The following is an 18,037-nucleotide window of genomic DNA, read 5'->3' as shown; positions in this document are numbered from 1 at the left end:
ATGTGCCATGCTTAAGTACTATTAGTGGAAATTATTTCAGATACCAATTCCTTCTCCCTGCAAACAGACCTATACATTTATAGGGAAAGCAGGTCTGTCAGCTAATCCAACATGGGCTTTCAGCATTATGGACAGTTCTGAAGATTGCCACTAAATTACTATCAACAGCCTGAAGGATGATGGCTGTTGTCTGTACAAAAGAATCTCGAAAGACTGCAGTATGTTCTGTGCTAGTCATAAAAGCAGAAGTAGTAATTAAACAAGATGGAAGTAGTAATTAAACAAGATCTAATTATTTATAGGGTTGACTGTACAGTCTGTGTTGTTTTTATTGCGGGTTCCAATAACTCAGCGACACGTTGTTTGGAAAAGAGTAACTCTTTACTTGAACAGTCGTAGACATGTACAACAACTTCTGCAAAACACCAAATCCTATTACCACTTCCTGTATGTAAATTAAGACATTACTATTAGCTGTTGAGTTCACAGATCAACATCAACTATCATTACACAGTCTACCAACAATGTGCATTGAGTTCATATAAAGAGGTGCATTATTCTTTGGATCACCCCAATCCTGAAAACCCTTCACTGGCTCCCTGTTTCATTCAGAATAGAGTACAAGATCTCCCTTCTTACCCATCAGTGCATTTATGGACATGCCCCTCTTTATCTACAGGAACTCCTTACCCCCCATAACTCCTTACGTTCCCTCCGCTCTGTACTCACTAACACTCTTCAAGTCCCCAGAACTAAGCTCAGCAGCATGGGTGACAGGGCGTTTTCATCGGTGGCGCCGAGGCTGTGGAATGCCCTCCCTGATTACCTGAGAGCCCCACAGTCGACTGAGGCCTTTAAGCGAAACCTAAAAACTCATCTTTTTAGAAAGTCATTTTGTTAAAGTATTTTATAGACTCTTCTGTTCTATTTTATTTTATTATTCTATTTTTACTCTGTAGCACTTTGGGATTGCTAAAATATAAAGTGCAATATAAATAAAATTTATTATTATTATTATTATAAAGCCCAGCAGATGTTTCTATATCAGCATAATGGGCAAATTCAACAGTGTTTTAATAACAGTGAAATATTTAAATAAAATAGATTGAGAAAGGCATCAGATAAGGGACTTTCTTACCATTAGATAGGTATAACACCAAAACGGCAAAATTCAGAGATCACAGACAGCACAAACCAACATTCTATACTTAACTTTAACCTACCACACATGGCAATATTCCACAATTTTATTTTCCACAAATAGGTAGGTTGTGGAAGGAATAGAAAAGGAAATGGAAAGTGAATGCATGGCCTTCAAAATAAAAATATTGTTAAGCACCATGTTATAAATGCATCTCCAACTTATCAAGCTTAAGTGTTCTTCCCCTGTTCTCCAATTATTAAAAAGTAAATGCTTTATGATGGCTTTTCAGACTGCTAGGTGAGCTGATCCTTCCCTTTATTAGCATGGGAACAAAGGTCATTTCTCATTAATTTACTGGTCCTAAATTACATTTATGCCATAGCACGATAGAATCAGCACAAATCTGAAATAGTTTGCTAAAGCTTAATTAATTAATTTGATTTCTACAAGTTTTCTTGTGTCATTTGTGGTCATATCAATTTCATGTTTTATGCTTCTGCAGTGATGTATTTGACTCATTAAGATTTTTATGGAGTATAAAAAGGAATAAAGTGGAACAAATTTTCAGAATTTCATTCAAAATTCAGACCTAAAGCAGAAGCCATGCCGGGTGCTTCGACTATCTGTTTCATAAGTCTTCTGGCTGCGTCTACAGCATGCTACATTTCCAACTGCCCAATTGGGGGCAAGAGAGCAGTGATGGACACTGGCAGTAGAAAGGTATTAGAGATCTAATAGATTATTAGAATTTTTCAGTGCAATGTTTTTACTAGCATGATTATGGCAATGCTCTCTTTTTCTTGTCAGATTCAGACTTCATTTTTCATTAGATATTTTATTTGATTAAAGTCAACATTATTTTTAAATGCTGTGGATAACTAACTTAATATAAAAAAAAGTTTAATATTACATTCTCATTTGTTAATGAGGACTTTCGCTGATGCATATATGTTAATTCAAACATTGTAACATAAATTATTAAAAGTCTGCCCAGTTTTTAACAATTACATGAAAAGGCTTCGACATTTGCTCAATGAAATCATTTCATGTGAATTATGTGTGGTAATTTAGTAATTTTTAAATGGTATTATTATTCAAAAAAGTATTGTCAAAGTAAACAAATCATTACACTGTAGATGTATGTCTACATACTTGGAGACTTCAACACTCATATGACATTTTAAATTTTCTTAAACTTGTATTAAATATTAGGGGTCAACTGGTGATCTCAGCAACCTATTGTTCATAAATGATTTTCCTTTTATTAATATTGAGCTGATCTTTTTCTAAATATTTCATTTGTATTATGTTAAATTGATTTTCTTTCATTCTGTTTTAGGAGTGACAAATGACAAACTGGAATTATATTTGGAAATAGGTGCAACATATTCAACTTAGAATTGTATAAAATGCTCTACTATTAACATATTACTTACAAATATACTGTGAATAGTATTTATTTTTTAATGTTCTGGGTCACCCACCATAGATTAAATTCAAAGTTTACAATGATCTCTAAAGCAGTTCATAAGTTAATATAATTTCATTAGTTATTCCAAAGATCATTTCTAAATTTTTGTATCTAATAGGCTTTGTATTTTCTTTATGCATGATGGTAAACACCAGTAAATGTAATATTTACTGGGAGAGATGCAGCCATACTTAAAGATTTATAGGTTACAGTGTCATTATTGTCACCTATTGTTCTTAAATGATTTTCCTTTTATTAATATTGAGCTGAGCTTTTTCTTCATATTTCACTTGTATTATGTTAAATTGATTTTCTTTCATTCTGTCTTAGGAAACACAAATAACTGGAATTATATTTGGGAACAGGTGGAACATATTTATCTACATTAAAACAATTACATTTCACAAAAAAACATTGTAGCATTTTGTACAGGCATAACCTATAAAAGTAAAATAACTACAATGTTAACTTTCCATGCTTTAATATGCAAGTGCAACTTTGCCATATTTAAGCATGTATTTCTTTTTATTTGCTTTACTATGCATCTTGAAGATAGTATTTAGAAAAACTGAACTCTTATAAACTTTTTAACTCTAGATGTACTTAGATAACTTTATTGCACTGTATAAAATATTGTACAATAATGAATAGTTCAATTCATACTTATGAACAAACTTCACATATATGTTTACAGTTCAATGAATGTTAATCTTTAATAGAATTAAAGAATATAGGATATGTGAAATACTTCATATGTTACAATATAAGTAATCAAAACATCTCCTATAAGTTCAAAAAATAAAAACAGAAATAATGACTTGAGGAAGAAAAAGGCAGATTTCAGTTTTACATGTATGTTGTTGGCTTCTAAATCGTTTTCATCAGTTCAGTAGGATATCTGGTAGAATTAAACTTGTATTAGCAATCACAAGCTTATTAAATATTTAATCCAACATAAACTAATAGGCTGTAATTATGATGATGAAATTTGGCAAGGACATAAAATAATTTAAGGTTGCAAAAGGGTTTCAAAGAGATGCCATATTTAAATAGATCAAGATTAAGTAACTTTTCTGAATACCACAATGTAAATTATTGGCTCTGTTGTCCCACTCGCAGAGAATACATGGGAATTTTGAATGCCCTGACTGCTGACTCAGTAAGTAAGATGCAGAGAACTTTCATGTCCCTACAGATGAACCAACTGTGCCATTGTAGCCAATAACTGTTAAAAAAATTATTGTTTTGTCTTATATATATATTTCAGTATTAGAAAATATTATATTCAAATTATCGTTCAATTAAAATATTGATATTTAATTATAGTGTGAAAACAATAAAAAACATAACTGACAGCTAAAAAAATGTGTTTTTTGAAAAAATGTTAAATGATGAAGAAAATGGTTTTCTTTTTTAAACATCACATGAAATAATTAAAAAAACTATTTTTCAATGTATACCTGTAATATTTATTATATTTATTTTTTAATACAGATAGTAATAACTGCAGAGCCTTTTGATTAGACATTCATAATTTCTCACCTATGCAGTTGTCAAAAATTAGTATTTCTTAATTTCACAAATACATTTCCAGACATGTGTGAATATGAACTGGTAGACTGGACACTAATCATTAAATTGCAATGAACATTTGTGACATAATCAGCCTTGACAAACAAAAAAGGTTTGGGGCAGCCACCCATACTTGAGCTTTGGCTGCAAAAGAGCAAAATAAGATGCACAGTTGTGTACATATTGAGTCCAAAACAGAACTGATTAACTGAAGGTAGTTGGCGGGGTTTTAAGGTCGGTCAGGGGAAGTGACATCATGGAGGCAGGAACCGGAAGTTGCGTCATCGAGACAGGAACCAGATTTGACATCATTGAGACAGGAACTAGAAGTGACGTCGTCAGACCCAGGCGAGATTTTCTATATTGGGTCTGCAGCAAGATTATTGTAGTTTTGTCTTTTTATATTAGTTTTTATTTCTAGATTTTTTCTGACCTTACTTGGAAGTTCAGTTTAGTTTTAGTTTTCCTTCATCATGTATTTTTAGTTTTAATTCAGTTAGTTAGTTTCATGTTAGTTTCAGTAATTACTAGCTGTTCCCCACAGCTCCACCCACGTTCTAATGAAACAGGACAAACTTTAAAAAGCAGTTAAAAAAAAAAAAAAAAGTCAGCAAGGTATCTGTGGCCAAGTGGAAGGTAGGTATGCTCCAATGTCAAAAGCTGCCACTGTATCTGATCGTGTTCATCTCTGTTGAGAGAACGTCCCCCACATGGGGAAAAGACCATGTGACCATAATATCTCTTGCAATTACCAGCTACCCTCTAAAACACATGTAGCTGTGATCTCTCTCTCAAAAACGTCAAACGTTACTCCTTAACAATCTTTAGATAAAGATGTCTCCTGAACAAACAGGTATCACTAGCTAAGCGGAGGCATGGTGCACTCCAACACATGATGAGAGGTAGACCAATCGAACAGAGGCTGGCGCGTGAGTGAGGATGGCTCCCTACACCTGAGGTCCCGCCTCACCCTCTCCTCTGCCCGCAGTCTCTGTCTTGGATTCGCACAAATAAATCGCTGCTGCAAGTGAACTGTACTTAGCGCAATGAGAGAAATCACATAATAAACCAGAATGTTCAAGCAAATTATAGAAAAAACCCAATCTAAATCCGTTAAGTAGTTATCTCATGAAAGGCAGGCAGGCAGGCAGACAGACAGACATTTGATTTTATATACTTAGAGATGGTATGGTTAAAGAGCTACTATGGAGTTTAGTTTTGTGTCACAATCAGACAGAACTGTAGACTTAATGGATTTGGATGTTAGTGGAAGATTACTACACTACATGGTTTACTATCTGGTTTTGTTTTTGTCTGATAAAAACACACATAATCAAAACAAGATACTGAATATGAATAATTTTATACATTTTTATTATATTTTAAAATATAATTTAAAAAAGTCTATGCCATTTGTGCTGAACAAATGTACATGGATTGTTGGCACTTTTTTCTTTTCCTTTTATTGCCCAGGATGGGCCAATTTGTAATGAAATTTAGGTGAATTGTACTCTAAATGTCTATACCACACAACATTTCTCGCTCCAAGACAATGTGCTTATAATGAATGGCCTCAACATTGCATTAAAAAATCTCCCATATTGGGCTTTTTATTTTCTACCAGCCATATTGATCTCTGATTTCCATCTCAGGCACATACAATTTATAGACAGAATTTTGCCACCTGCAGGCCTGAAAAGAAAAAAATCAGAAAATAGATTTTACTGCATTCTGACAGGTGTGATCATGAAAATCACAGGGGCTTTGGAAGAACAGGGCTGTTAGGCTTGAATCAGTGTGTAGACTCAACCTAGCTGTATTGAGGGAAACAAAGAAAAACAAGCATTTAGAGTCAAGGTTAGGGGCAGTGATACTTGAAAACCTCATGCATAAGAACAGTAAACCCTTAATGAGCAGAATAAGAGCAGGTAATAGGTGTATGGACAGGCACAAAACAACAGAGACAGCATCTGAGATTAGGAATAATATATATATATTATCTGAACATGTTTATCCAGAGCACGATGGCAGGAAACCTGGAGCCTACCCCAGCAGGTTTGGATGAAAGGCAGGAAAAATCCCTGGCATGTAATATGTATGATATGGCTGATATTAAGAACAAAAACAATATATTTCAACTATCTATTTTGAAAGAGAAAAATTGAAAAAAGGGGGGGCCAATATTTTACAAACATAATTCTGCTACTGTATTATTTTCACAATATCAGACATTTTGAGCTGTGAATATAAACTAAAAAAAGATAAATTAATAAATAAAGAATAAATACAAAAACACATTAGTATGTTTAGTTTTTCACCAGTTGGCAGATTCTCTTCACCTACCTACCTGTAGTTCAGTAGAGACATTGCCAACTCAGGAATTTTAGAAGGTTTATATTGCTTCGTTGTTAAACAACTTTTTTAAAGCAAAAGTGATTGGTCAGTAACAATATGCTGATCTTGTATGATGACCTAGTCAGTCTCTCGATCAGTGCTGTTTTATTTTCAGAAAGGATTTCTCCTGTGCGAAGTGGCAGGTGAATTATTGTCAACAAAACGCATGAACCTGAAAAATAAACTGAAACGTTACTCAGTCGTGATTTTTTTGTCCATATGGTAAAGGTTTTGTTGAGCAGCACATTCTGATTTCAGGTATTTGAATTAAATCTTGATATACAATAAGCACAAAGAAAGGTGGCACAGTAAATTGCTTTCTATTTCACACCCGTATTCAGGTTGCTCTGTCACCGCAAATGCTGTGTGAACAGCCGCCCTCCATCACAAGCTGCCGTTCACTGGATGTGCCTCGTGGTGGATTACTTTCTGTTTTAGAGTTAAAAGATACAAGGGTTAAAGACTAATTAATTCAAAAATAAAAACTAAAAATATTTTAGTATATTATTATTTTATTTCAGTTAGTCTTTCTAGCTGTTATTTTATTTCCATCCTTCCATTATCCAACCCGCTATATCCTAACTACAGGTTCAAGGGGGTCTGCTGGAGCCAATCCCAGCCAACACAGGGCGCAAGGCAGGAAACAAACCCCGGACAGGGCGCCAGCCCACCACAGGGCACACTTACACACGTCCACACACTAGGTACAATTTAGAATCGCCAATTCACCTAATCTGCATGTCTTTGGACTGTGGGAGGAAATCGGAGCACCCAGAGGAAACCCACGCAGACACGGGGAGAACATGCAAACTCCACGCAGGGAGGACCTGGGAAGCGAACCCAGGTTCTCCTAACTGTGAGGCAGCAGCGCTACCCACTGCACCACCATGCCGTCTTTGATTTATTTCAGTTTACAAAAATGTTTTTTTAATAATAGTTTCAGTTTTAATTTAGTTTTCGTTAAATATAATAACTTTGGTGTGCAGAGGTAATAGAGAGAGGATTAATGCACTCTGTTACCCCCTGGCCTGGTGTGGAATTACCTTCTTTTGAGCCCTTTAGCTGCCTCCCATGTGCATGTGTGTGACACATTATAAAGAAGTTACCTAAAAAATACTATCAAAACCCTGTACTAAAAACAGAAAAGAGCACAAATGCAGCACAAGGACAAAGTGTCTTGTAAATTTAAAACCTCAGCAAAAGCCAAATAATGTCCAACAGCAGAATCTTGAAGTCATTTCACAATATACTCAGTTAATTAATGTCAAATCTTACCTTTCCCTTGCCAGTCAGTCTTACCTCTGATTTCATATATACATGAATAAACACAAAGGAAGTCAATACTAACATGCTAATGACATCTTTGCACTCAAAAGAGAAGCAGCTGGAAGTTGCTCAGAGATTTTTTGTTTTCCATGGTGTAAGAGTTAATTAAAAAATACGTTTTGCTCCTATAAATTTGGGTTTTGGTGGCTGCTAAGGAACCGTGCAGGAATTTTTCTTTTTTTTCATCCGCACAGGAAAAAAAGCAGCTGGGAGTTTGGGGGTCACTTGAAGAACATACTTGTTACATGTACACGTTTTTGTTATTTGTATTTGAACTAGCATATACGAGGCAGGGCAGAAACCAGTGGTGGCTTTACTGGCATCTGTAAGTAAATAAGTAATTATATAACCAGCATTATAGCAATAAATAGTTAATAAGTAACAGAAACAGTGATTCTTTAGTTCCACTGTCATCAAAGTAATAAAGGGGAAGGTTCAGCGGTACGTAGCTAGGCAGCCAACCTTAAGACATCCAATCAGGCACCGTAGGGAATTAACTAACAGCAGATATTCACTAAGCACATTTGTTTTTTTTTTTTTATTATTATTATTATTATTTAGATTGAGCAGTTCTTAGCAGTCAGGAAGTAGAGCAGTTAAGGAGAGAAACAGCGTAATGGTTCATTAATATTAAGGAGTACAAACAGTGCATGTGGAGACGTTTTAAGTAAGGAATAAGAAGAGCACTAAGTTAGGAGAACAGACAGAGAAAAGTAAAGTAACCTAACAGAAGAACAAACAGCAGGTAGTCGAGAGGGAGAAGATTACAGGAGCTTATGCAAGTCCTGCTGGATGTTGGACTTTTTAAATGATGGCTTGGAGGAGCCATTTTTCTGTAAGGGCTACATCTGCAGGAGATGCCAAATGATCCAGTGCCTTGAGCTCAGGGTCGCTGAACTGGAGGAGGTGTTGGCTAGCCTGTGTTGTAGTAGAGAATTGGTGGACCTAACCCAGGTATCCTTTAGAGAGATAGTGTGCACCCCTAATGGGGCACAGGAGGAGAATCCAGATAAGACAGGTAGAGATAGGTGGGTCATTGTCACAAGGTGCAAGGTGAAAGGTGCACACTGTCCGGGGCCATCAACCCCAGAATTAGAAGTGTGAATTAGGTCCTTGCGAAGCTGGATGGTGTCTCTGAAGATTCTGAGGTAGGCAGGGATAAGGAGCCCCAATGGGGGGATTGAAGCACAGGTTTGCTCCAGAGACAGAGAGTGTTTTATGGTGTGTTGCCTTCCAGGTTTACAGGTAGGAGACCTCCCTGGAAGGGTGGATAGGCTCTTGGCCAGATCGGGGGTGGATCCAGTTGTCATTGTCCATGTTGGAACAAACAACATACATAAGGGTAGTCTGTCAGTTTTGTGATTCAAGTTTAAAGAGGTAAGTGCCAGGTTGAGGAGCAGAACTGATAAGGTAGTTTTCTCCGAAGTTCTGCCTGTGCCATATGCCAGTCCAGGAAAGACTGAGGAGATTACAAGGCTTAACGCATGGCTCAAATCTTGGTGCAGGATAGAAGGTTATAGACGAGACCTGTTCCACTACGATGGGTTACATCTGAACTGGTGGAGCACCAATGTGTTGGGAAGGCATATGAGTAGGCTAGTCGAGGATTGTTTAAATGAGTGATTGGGAGAGTAAAGTGTTTAGGACAGGTCAGATTTAGAACTGTATATGGAGGAACAAACAATAGTGTAGAAATAAAAATGCATAGTAATGTAAATTCTAGTCCAGCTTTTAAATGTAAAAGTAAAAAGAGTAACACATTAAAAATAGCTTGCCAAAAATAAAACAAGTGAGTTGGAGTTGTATGTAGCTGAAAATTATTATGATATTATAGCAATAACAAAAACTTTGCTAAATATCAAAGATGGGGATGAGTGTAAGATAGATAGATAGATAGATAGATAGATAGATAGATAGATAGATAGATAGATAGATAGATAGATAGATAGATACTTTATTAATCCCAAGGGGAAATTCACATATTCCAGCAACAGCATACTGATAAAGAAAATATTAAATTAAAGAGTGATAACAATGCAGGTATACAGACAGACAATAACTTTGAATAATGTTAATGTTTACCCCCCCCACCCAGGTGGTAACATAGATGGATATACAGTGCATCCAGAAAATATTCACAGCGCATCACTTTTTCCACATTTTGTTATGTTACAGCCTTATTTAAAAATGGATTAAATTCATTTTTTTCCTCAGAATTCTGCACACAACACCCCATAATGACAACGTGAAAAAAGTTTACTTGAGGTTTTTGAAAATCTATTAAAAATAAAAAAACTGAGATATCCCATGTACAAAAGTATTCACAGCCTTTGCTCAGTACTTTGTCAATGCACCTTTGGCAGCAATTACAGCCTCAAGTCTTGTTGAATATGATGCCACAAGCTTGGCACACCTATCCTTGGCCAGTTTCGCCCATTCCTTTTTGCAGCACCACTCAAGCTCCATCAGGTTGGATGGGAAGCGTCGGTGCACAGCCATTTTAAGATCTCTCCAGAGATGTTCAATCGGATTCAAGTCTGGGCTCTGGCTGGGTCACTCAAGGACATTCACAGAGTTGTCCTGAAGCCACTCCTTTGATATCTTGGCTGTGTGCTTAGGGTTGTTGTCCTGCTGAAAGATGAACCATCACCCCAGTCTGAGGTCAAGAGCGCTCTGGAGCAGGTTTTCATCCAGAATAACTCTGTACATTGCTGCAGTCATCTTTCCCTTTATCCTGACTAGTCTCCCAGTTCCTGCTGCTGAAAAACATCCCCACAGCATGATGCTGCCACCACCATGCTTCACTGTAGGGATGGTAGTGGCCTGGTGATGAGCGGTGCCTGGTTTCCTCCAAACGTGACGCCTGGCATTCACACCAAAGAGTTCAATCTTTGTCTCATCAGACCAGAGAATTTTCTTTCTCATGGTCTAAGAGTCCTTCAGGTGCCTTTTGGAAAACTCCAGGCGGGCTGCCATGTGCCTTTTACTAAGGAGTGGCTTGCAGAGATGGTTGTCCTTCTGGAAGGTTCTCCTCTCTCCACAGAGGACAACTGGAGCTCTGACAGAGTGACCATCGGGTTCTTGGTCACCTCCCTGAATAAAGCCCTTCTCCCCCGATCGCTCAGTTTAGATGGCCGGCCAGCTCTAGGAAGAGTCCTGGTGGTTTTGAACTTCTTCCACTTATGGATGATGGAGGCCACTGTACTCATTGGGACCTTCAAAGCAGCAGAAATTTTTCTGTAACCTTCCCCAGATTTGTGCCTCGAGACAATCCTGTCTCGGAGGTCTACAGACAATTCCTTTGACTTCATGCTTGGTTTGTGTTCTGACATGAACTGTCAACTGTGGGACCTTATATAGACAGGTGTGTGCCTTTCCAAATCATGTCCAATCAACTGAATTTACCACAGGTGGACTCCAATTAAGCTGCAGAAACATCTCAAGGATGATCAGGGGAAACAGGATGCACCTGAGCTCAATTTTGAGCTTCATGGCAAAGGCTGTGAATACTTATGTACATGTGCTTTCTCAATTTTTTTATTTTTAATAAATTTGCAAAAATCTCAAGTAAACTTTTTTTACGTTGCCATTATGGGGTGTTGTGTGTAGAATTCTGAGGAAAAAAATGAATTTAATCCATTTTGGAATAAGGCTGTAATATAACAAAATGTGGAAAAAGTGATGCACTGTGAATACTTTCCGGATGCACTGTACATTTTCTAGGGATGATAGACAGAACAGATAAGGAGGTGGGGTTGCTATTTGTGTCAAACAGAATTTAAATACAAGTCCTCTTCAGTTGGACGATGAATCCTATCATAGTAGTAACATGTGGCTTTGCCAGGAAAGCATTAGGGAAGGAGGCCTTATTTCAGGAGTGTGTTATAGACCGCCCAATACAGACAGTAATTCCAGCAAACGTCTTTTTAGTAATATTAAAAAGGCAGGTTTATAGGGTGTCACAAACATGACAAAAGAACCACAAAAAGATTTGGGGCAGCAACCTGTATGTTAGTCTTGGCTGCAAAAATGGATATTAATAAGGTACAGATGTGCACAGACTGAAGTCCACAACGGAACTGATATGCTAGGACAAAGATGGCGGCTTTAAGGAAGAGTAGAGGAAATGATGTTATCCGTAGGGCTGGAACCAGAAGTTGTATCATTGGGGCTGGACCAGAAGTGACATCATCAGGGCCAGGCAGAATTTCCTGTAACTGGTCTGCAGAGAAGTGAGAGAAAGAGTTAGTGCATTCGCCACCCCCTGGTCTGGCATGGAATTACTCTCATTCAGGCCCTTTAGCTACCTGTGTTGCAAGAGAAATATAATAGTCATGTGGAACATTTCCTGAACATTGACTGGAATTACTTTGCAAATAGAGGAGCTTAAGAACAGGAGATTTTAGAAGTAATCAGTAACTTTTTTAACACAGCATGTTAAAGCACCATCACTGAGTGAAGCCTGTCTGGATTTAGTATTTTGTAATATTCAGAATAGAACTGAGGGTGTAGAGGTGACTGAACCACTATGATCAAGTGACCATAATGTAATAACAATTCTCAGTGTGAATGCGAGGACTAAAACTGTTAACTTTAGCTTTTCCACATCTGCTCAAAATTTTCCCTACCAAAGTCTAATGAGTATAGACTGGGATAAGCTTTTAAATGCGGAGACAGTCGAGGAGCAATGAAACACGTTTAAAACATTTTACATATAATGAAGGACAGATACATACCTAAATTTGGAATTAGTAGGAAATTTAAAAAAACACAGTGGGTTAATAAAGAGTTGAAAAAAAGATGCAAAGGGAAAAACAGCTATATAAGGTGTATAAAACTAATAACTTCAATGTAAATCATAGGGCGTATGAGAACATGACGGCAACCATTAAGAAGGATATTAGGGAGGCTGAAATGCAGTTAGAGAGGAATATAGCAAATAAGGCAAAAGACACAGAGTATTTTATTAGAAAAATAACAGTCAAGGAGGAGGTGAAATGCATCAAGGGAACTAAAAAATATAGACAGTGACAAAACAGATATTCTAAACTCACATTTTTCTGAGGTCTTCACATGTGAGGAAGTAGATAACCTCCTAGCAGTTAAAAGGACTACTAAGGAGGTATTGAGTGATTTGCAAATTGTAGAGAGAAGTGCTTCTCAGATTAAATAGGCTGAAGTCACCAGGGGCCTCATGCATAATGCCGTGCATAGTATTCACTCTAAAACATGGCGTATGGACAAAAGCAGAAATGTTTGTATGCACAAAAATATCCAGATGTATTAATCTGTGCGTTCACCAACTTCCACGTTCTTCCGCTACATAAATCCTGGTCAGCATGAAAAGTAACACACTTGCATGCGCCTGCTGCCATTCCCCAACTCCTCCCAGAATTATGCCTCTTTGAATATGCAAATCAATATAAATAGCCCTTAAGCTCAGCATTCTGTGAAAAGGCAATGGCAAAAGCACAGGGGAAAATAGAATTTCAGTGATATAAACAACATAAGGAAGTTGATCGAGTGACATAGGGTGTTGGAGAAACTCAAAAACTCAATTTTACAAAGTCGCACAGTGCCCGAAATAAAAAAGAAGTTGGCAGATATCAAAGTCGCCATGAAAAGGCGAGTTGTAGCCCACCATCTGAGTATCATATAAAAGCTTATTAGGGTACAGCGTTATAGTTATCACAAGACCAAAAGCTATAGTTCTTTTAAGCCCTCAACCCACTTACCTTTGCACTCACACAACACCTAAACACCTCAGTGTCTACCTGTCGCTGTGGTCAAGATTTTACAGACTTCACAAACTAGCCCAATATTTAAAATCTCATAAGAATATGTGTATCAAATACTGTATAGTCATTCTAATTCTAAACATTCACTTTTCTAATTTTTTGGTACAGTATATGTACCACTGGAGACTCAAATCACAGTGGTTAATAATATGCCTTCTACATATGGCTATTGAGCAATAAATGTTGTACTTGGACATACTGTAGTCACAGTTTAGCAACATCAGTAATAAACATGTAAGCCTGTGTCAGCCAACTAAATGCATGTAAGAATCAATCTAAAACAGTTGCTCATCACAGTTCCAATGCAGTCTCCTTAAATAATAACTTGTAATGAGCCTAGGTTTTTGTAGCTTTTTCTAAGTCCTGATTACTAATGGAATCAATCTTACTATGTCTTCATATTTTTCATCTTAGCTTTGTAGTGAGATGTTAAAATATCTACATATCCACACCAAAACCTTTGCTTTACAGGTTTTTTTTTTTATAATTTGATTAATTGTACCGTATCTTGAGTGAGTGACATTAGCGTTATGCACTAAATTTTATTATTATTGTTAGGTTGCCTGAGGTTTCCTTGAAATTAAGTGATATTACATGTCCTGTCTACTAAGTAAATTGGTTACTTACTGGCACTGAATCCGGTCCTCATTCTTCACCTAGTGATTGGTTAACCCACATGGTAGCTGTGCAACACTTTTTCAGACCTTGGACTAGAGCTACTGCTTTTCCACATTGAGAGTAATCATTTGGGATGGTTTGGACTCCTAGAATGCCTGGGATGTGTAAAGGTGTAGTCTGCTGCAAGAGATGTCAATGGGAGACCCAGGACATGCTAGAGGGATTTTATCCCTCAGTTGCCCTGATCTGAAAGTGTGAAAGTGAGTTGTGCCTCATCGTAAATCCTTTTTATAGATTAGCAACTCTAGGATCATTTCTGTACTTCTCAATTACTTTTCTACCCCACTGATCTATGTTAAAATTTGTTGATGTTAAAATATTTTTATTGATATGTGATTTTTTTAACACTCTGACTGGAATAAAATTGCAGAGAAACCACACTACAGCATAGTATTAAGCATCAATAAGACAAGTGCCCAATTCTTAACTAATTCTGTATATGCTCAAAAGTATTAATTACTTAATTGACTAGCATCTGTCTTGTACTTTAGATATTCATGTCAAATATAAGTTTGAATATATTAATATATCACATATTTGAAATAAAAGGTCCACTAATGTATTCTGAATAACATGAATATTAGAAAATAAATAGCATAAAAAAGGATACATATAAAGCCACCTAGGTTATGTAATTATAGATGACAGACTGCAGTGAAGGACATATAAACTTGTTTGATTGAAGATATTTTGAGAGTGCTAAATGGCATGTTCCCATAAATACTTATCTTGGAGATAAATCAGGACCCCTTATAGCCTATACTGTATAATCTTTAGGAAATTAAATCACTATAATCAATTTGTCTGAACCTCAGGTTCTTATTATATATAATAAAGACTTTCATCTGTTGAAGGGCTCTTGACAAAATGATTCCTACAAAATTAGTTTGTGTGGATATTTTTGAGGTTCCCAGGCATAAGGATCTGCTCTTGTAAAGGAAATAAGGAGATGAGTAACACCCTGTGATTTCAGCCTGGATTCTATAGTTTTGCTGAAACTAACGTGTCTGTGTTATTAGGCAATAATAATAATTCAGTGATATCAAAATGAACAGGTAGAAAAAAAGTAAAGGGAGCAGAGATTTTTGGATGTTTTGTGGGACTGCATCCAAGCTCCTGCCAAGTGCTCTTTGTTAAGTGTATGTTGTTTTGTAAAGTTTACCTGTCATTGAGTGTTATATTTTATGAAATATGTTGAGAGTTTTGTCTGTATTTTACCTATCTGTTTTTTTAATGAAAATCCTGTATTTGGCCCTAGCTTGCCATTAGAAATAAAATGTATATTTTGACATCAGCTGTCAATATGACTCATCTCTCTGAGTTTGCAGAAATAGTCCACCTATATCCACATTCACAACATGTGTTTTTAAATACTGGTACTGAGTAGACAACAAGCCTTAAAGGCCATCACAGCATATTGAGGTGTACTGAAGTCAATATTTAAGCAAATGCCACTTTTTATCTAGAGTGAAATCAGTCCCAAGGCACTTAAAACTACTGAGCTGTTCTACTGTTTATATATACATACTCACCAGCCACTTTATTAGGTACACCTTGCTAGTAGCGGGATGGACCCCTTTTTGCCTTCAGATCAGCTGTAATTCTTCATGGCATACGTTCAAAAAGGTGATAGAAACACTCCTCATGGATTTTGGTCTATGTTGGTCAAGGTGGTCTATTGGATTGAAATTTAGTGTCTGTGGAGGCCACTTGAATACAGTGAACTGATTGTCATGTTCAAGAAGCTAGTTTGAGATTATTTGAGCTTTGAGAAATGGTACGTTATCCTGCTGGATGTAGCCATCAGAAGATTGGTACACTATGGTCATAAAGGGATGGACATGGTTGACAACAATACTCAGGTAGGCTACGGCATTTAAACAATGCTCACTTGGTACTAAGGAGCCCAAAGTGTGCCAAGAAAATATTCCCAACACCAGTACACCACCACCTCCAGCCTGAACATTTGATACAAGGCAGGATGGATCCATACTTTAAAGTTGTTGATGTCAAATTCTGACTGTACCATCTGAATGTCACAGCAGATATCGAGACTCATCAGACCAGGCAACTTTTTCCAATCTTCTATTGTCCAATTTTAGTGAGCCTGTGCCAATAGCCTCAGTTGCCGATTCTTAGCTGACAGGAGTGGCACCCAGGTGGTCTCCTGCTGCTGCGCCCATCTGCTTCAAGGTTCAATATGTGTTCAGAGATATTCTTCTGCACACCTCAGATGTAATTAATGGTTATTTGAGTTACTATTGCCTTTCTATCAACTCGAACCAGTCTGGCCATTCTCCTCTGACCTTTCGCATCAACAAGGCATTTTCACTCATTGGATATTTTCCATTTTTCAGACCATTCCCTGTAAACCCTAAAGATGTTTCTAAGTGAAAATCCCAGTAGATCAGCAGTTTCTGAAATACTAAGACTAGCTCATCTGGCAACAACAAACATTTCACATTCAAAGTCACTTAAATTACCTTTACTCCCCATTCTGATGCTCATTTTGAAATTCAGCAGGTCATCTTGACAATGTCTACATGCCTAAATTCATTGAGTTGCTGCCATGTGATTAGCTGATTAGATATTTGTGTTAAACAGCAGTTGTACAGGTGTGCCCAGGTAGAGTATATTTACAAATAGACAACAGGCAAATTAATTACTTTGTTCAAGGATTGACAAGATATTGAAATTATTTTTAAGGTTATAACCAACTGTGAAATTCTAATATTGTCTAATAATAAATGCAATAGCTTATTTATAAGCACTATTTCCATACTTAAAGAATAAGAAGTAGTATGTCATCAGTGATGCAGCAGATTAGGTAGGAAAGAAAATGGACTTTCCTTCAAATTGTAGGTGCAGGGCCTCATTTCTCGAATGCATTGTACAACTAAGAACATCTTTAAATCCATTAAAATCAATTGTTAACTTACAAGCGTTTTTCAAAGCCCATTGTTACTAAAGTACCATGTTAGATCCTTTGTAATCTACATCAGCGGACCAGTTGGGGGTACACGAAAATAATATTGGTAATGGTGGGAAACATCAAAAAAAGGAGTTAAAATAAAAACACAAAAACCAAGTTTTGGTTTACTGAGACTTATGTGAAAGTTGTCACTAGATCCGCCCACCACTAGTTATATCGTGCGATTGCACATGTGTCAGCCCCCTCTTCGCCAAAACTGTCACTGTGATTGAAAGCAGTCCATCATTTTAATGTTCAATTGGGCGTCAAATGAGTAACGTGTATTTATAGGCCTAGATTGTTCCTTTTTTATGAGTGCTTAATTTAAAGTGTTTAGCTATTATTTATTGTTTTGAGTGACTTTCTATTGATATTGTTTTGTGCCCCAAAATGGATAAGTGGTTGAAAACTGGAACTCTTAAGAGAACTGCAGTTAACATTAAAATACAACCTGCTGATTCAGCAGCTGAAAGTACTTCGAAGCAGTCTGTTGATTTACAAGCGCAAGGGGACCAGTGACTGATAGGCCTGTTCTTGCAAGAGATAAAGTTAAAACAATTTAAAAAAACTCAAAACATCAGTGCTCCATTAAAAAAGAGAAAATATTCTGTTGAATACTTGAGATATGGATTTTCATTCACGGAAGATGAAGACTGTCCGAAACCACTGTGCGTTGTTTGTGG

At 36.8% G+C, this 18,037-nt stretch overlaps 1 protein-coding gene across 1 annotated transcript in view; it reads left to right on the top strand.

The window, feature by feature from the left end:
* Positions 1–1,703: 1,703 nt before the first annotated feature.
* The window catches only part of LOC114655054 (oxytocin-neurophysin 1-like), a 35,404-nt gene continuing 19,070 nt past the window's right edge, over positions 1,704–18,037 (top strand). Inside the window, exon 1 of the mRNA XM_028805960.2 lies at positions 1,704–1,864. Coding sequence (XP_028661793.1) covers positions 1,748–1,864 — 117 coding nt within the window. The 5' untranslated portion in view covers positions 1,704–1,747. The remainder of the gene's footprint in view (positions 1,865–18,037) is intronic.

This window comes from Erpetoichthys calabaricus, chromosome 7 (genome assembly GCF_900747795.2).
Source record: "Erpetoichthys calabaricus chromosome 7, fErpCal1.3, whole genome shotgun sequence".
Classification (NCBI taxonomy): domain Eukaryota; kingdom Metazoa; phylum Chordata; class Cladistia; order Polypteriformes; family Polypteridae; genus Erpetoichthys; species Erpetoichthys calabaricus.
The sequence above is the reverse complement of the archived record's forward strand: the minus strand, read 5'-3'. Positions and strand labels throughout refer to the sequence as shown.